General features: G+C 46.7%; 1 protein-coding gene across 1 annotated transcript in view; it reads right to left on the bottom strand.

The window, feature by feature from the left end:
* Positions 1 to 3,192, bottom strand: part of THAP1 (THAP domain containing 1) — a gene marked incomplete at its 5' end in the record, with an annotated part of 6,350 nt that extends 3,158 nt beyond the window's left edge. Inside the window, one exon of the mRNA XM_035894417.1 lies at positions 2,956 to 3,192. Within this exon, the coding sequence (XP_035750310.1) occupies positions 2,956 to 3,192 (237 nt within the window). The remainder of the gene's footprint in view (positions 1 to 2,955) is intronic.
* Positions 3,193 to 3,308: the final 116 nt, after the last annotated feature.

The following is a 3,308-nucleotide window of genomic DNA, read 5'->3' as shown; positions in this document are numbered from 1 at the left end:
TATATAAACTGGGGGGAGTGGGCCGGGGCGGGGGGGAACCACTGCTTGGGAACTGGCTGGGCATTGGTGGGTGGGTGCTGAGTAATTGCATTGTGCATCACTTATTTTGTATATTCTTTTATCTGTATTATAACTATCTTCCCTTCCTTTTCTGTCCTATTAAACTGTCTTTATCACAACCCACAAAATTGACTTTTTTCCCCCCCCAATTCTCTCCCCCATCCTACTGGGGAGGGGGGCAGTGAGCAAGCGGCTGCGTGGTGCTCAGCTGCCTGCCGGGTCAAACCACAAGGGCACTGGAATGCAAGGTAAGACCTACACCTGCACTGGTGTGTGGAAGGAGTGAGCAGCAGGACTGCAGGGCTGGCAGATGGGAAGGGGAAGGGAGAAGCACGATTCTCCCTGTTGGCAGGAGCAGAATATCGATTGGCTCAACTCCACACGAACACAAAGTCTTTATCATACCGCTCTCAATAGATCCACTTGTACAGTTCAGGGCAACACGGATCCCTCACCACTTGAGTACAGGCCAGAGCAGAGAATCAGATTCTTTCTGCCCCACAGGAAATGCAGTACAACTCAGAAATGCTTCTGTGCACGTGATGATAAAAAAAAAGCACTCTTTAAACAAAAGAGGTTGCATACTGCCTGTCAAAAAGAAAGCCTAAGACATTCTAATTGAAAGACACACTGCAACAATTTCCTGCCTACCTACCTGTTGCCAATATTATTACTGCACATAAAAGCGTAAGGACAGGGACAATGTTGACTCTAAGAGCAGCTGACAATCCTCATCATCTATATATCAAGCTCATCAGATCTGAAGGTCATGTCATTAACTTCCTTGACTTAGCATGCAAACGAGCTAATACTTGATATTGGGGGGTGTCTAGATATTCCTCTTGTACAAACTACAACACTTGGCAGACAGTGACTGAGAAGGTGGTTTTGGGATTGGTGTTGAAGGGCCATTTCATATGCACTCAGATACTACTGATGGCTTTAAAGTACAAAACCAGCTCTTTATTTCTCAACTACAAGAAATGACTGCTAACAGCATGCCTATCTAACTCACACATGAATATCCTAAGGAGTTTGACCCTATCAGCTATCACTTTCAAACTTTTCTACTTAAAAAAAAAAAACAAAAAACCAAACAGCCACAAGGCAAAGATGTAATTGACAAAGAGAACGTGACCCTTGTTGGAAGCACAAGCAAAAATCTGATCATGGCTGGACAGCTGAATTCAGAGACTTCTGTTTGTAGCTTATCCAGCTCACACTACCTCTACAAATACATCACTACTGTCACAACATATCACGGAAAACAGATCGTTGGCATCACTGACACATCATAAGCAAATTCTAATTACTTCTTACAGCCAATAAATGGTTCTCCAAAGTGCTAAGTAAAGAAAAAGAAAGTATTTCAAGTTACATAAGATAAGCTGTATTTCAAAATCAGTGTGGATTCAGCTGCAAAGCAACCACTACTATTATTTGTTAGGATGTTATTTCTTGAAGATATGTGGCGGTTCATTTACAAATGCCCTGAGACAAATGGGAATAGCACTAAACCCTTCTCCATAATTAAAAGGCACTCCTTTGTGCTTTTGTAGATCCAGCCATGATAATGAAATGGGGAATGTGGCTCACCACTAATCCTGCTGCACCATTCGTGCTTTGGCAGATTACCCTATACACCCAGACTTGCTTTCAGACTGCAAAAAAATTTGCAACTATTTCGCAGCTGACAAAGAAAGCCTGTGTCGTACAGATAGCAGGGGAAGTGTAGTCAAACAAACAAAAAAAACTTAGTACAGCCAAATTTACCTGGACATTTTCTGTCTTTCCTTATACACCTTCTGCTTACATTCTCTTCTCTGTTATTAGCCACTTTTCATTTTTCAAACACACTCCCCTTTCATTTCTGCATCAAATCCAGTATTGTATATAGAGAAAAAGCAAACCAGCAAAAGTCCTAGTTTTCAGTTTTCCTCTGTGCACTTCATCCCTCTACAGCCTTTCACCCCCTAAGGCCTGACCATACCCATTCTCGCCTCATCTAGGCCAGAGCGGGAAGAGATCTAGCATTTTGCATCCTCTACAGGAGTTAAGAATCAGTCTCTTCCATTCTTGTCTTGCAGTTACTACATCAAGAAGGGAGAACTCGTAACTGACTTGCATCTCACAGCAAGCTGCGTTAACAGCACAGCAAAGGGAACAATACATCTCATGGGAGCCTGCTGTCAGGCGTTCAGAGGCAGAAGTCAGGGACCAGCCTGGCTTGCGCACAGGAGGTAGCTTGTTGAGGCAAGACAGAGACAGTCTCAGCACAGACAGACGGAGGGTTCGTCTGCTGTTCTGCCCCTCTGTTTGCACCTCCCTTTAACTCCGCAAAGCCAGGGGGCAGAGCCCACTAGAGAGGACAGTTTAACAAAAGTCAATCATCATCTCCTCAACGTTAGCAGCAGTCACCAGGCAGCGTGGGAAGGTGCCGTGCGATTTGCAAGCATTATTGCAGGCTGCCTGAAAGTCCAAATATGCCACAAATGCAGCCGAACAACTTAACTACAGGGCAACACTTTCTTACTTTGCTGCCACTCCATTTAATTTAGCACATGGTTTTACCCAAAGACACGCTGCTCGGGCTTCTGCATATGCACAGGAGAGTGCATCAGAGCTCCTGCACACCCGTACAACGCCCTACGTGCTCCAAAGGCTCGTAGAGGCCACAGCCTACAGCTCTGCTCTTCTCAAAGCCACGGAGAAGAGCTTGTTGGATGTGTTGCAACCACCACGGTCCTCCACGTGGCTCCAGCTGCAGGTGCCCAGCCGGTGCCCTGCATCACCTGCATCTCCTCCCCGCTCCTCTGCTACAGCGGGCCCTGCCAGGCTAACAGGGACGCTGCACGTGCCTTCCAGCGCCTTAAACTACGAGCACTTCGGGTTTACCTTCTCACTGGGTTCAGTGTAACAAAATATCGTGGGCACAGCGTTTTCCTTCAGAAGCTTGTTGTTGCATTCCCGTTTAAAGCAATCGGGAGTGAAGTGTTCTGAACAAATGCTGCTGTACTTGGTCGGCTTGAAGTTTTTCCTTTTAACGGCAGCTTCCCATTTCTTGCAAAGGTCGGGTCTCGTAAGAGGAAACCTGTGAATAAGAGGCACTTTCAAGCTTTTCTGGAAAGCGTTTTAACACGGGAGAGGGGGGGACGGGACGGGGACGGACGACGACTACGGCGCGGCACTGCTGTGCCCGGCGGCACGATCGCTCGGGGTTTCCCCCTGACGGGCCCGTCCTGGCGGCC

The sequence above is a fragment of the Egretta garzetta genome, unplaced genomic scaffold (genome assembly GCF_000687185.1).
Source record: "Egretta garzetta isolate BGI_Z169 unplaced genomic scaffold, ASM68718v1 scaffold585, whole genome shotgun sequence".
Lineage (NCBI taxonomy): Eukaryota > Metazoa > Chordata > Aves > Pelecaniformes > Ardeidae > Egretta > Egretta garzetta.
The sequence above is the reverse complement of the archived record's forward strand: the minus strand, read 5'-3'. Positions and strand labels throughout refer to the sequence as shown.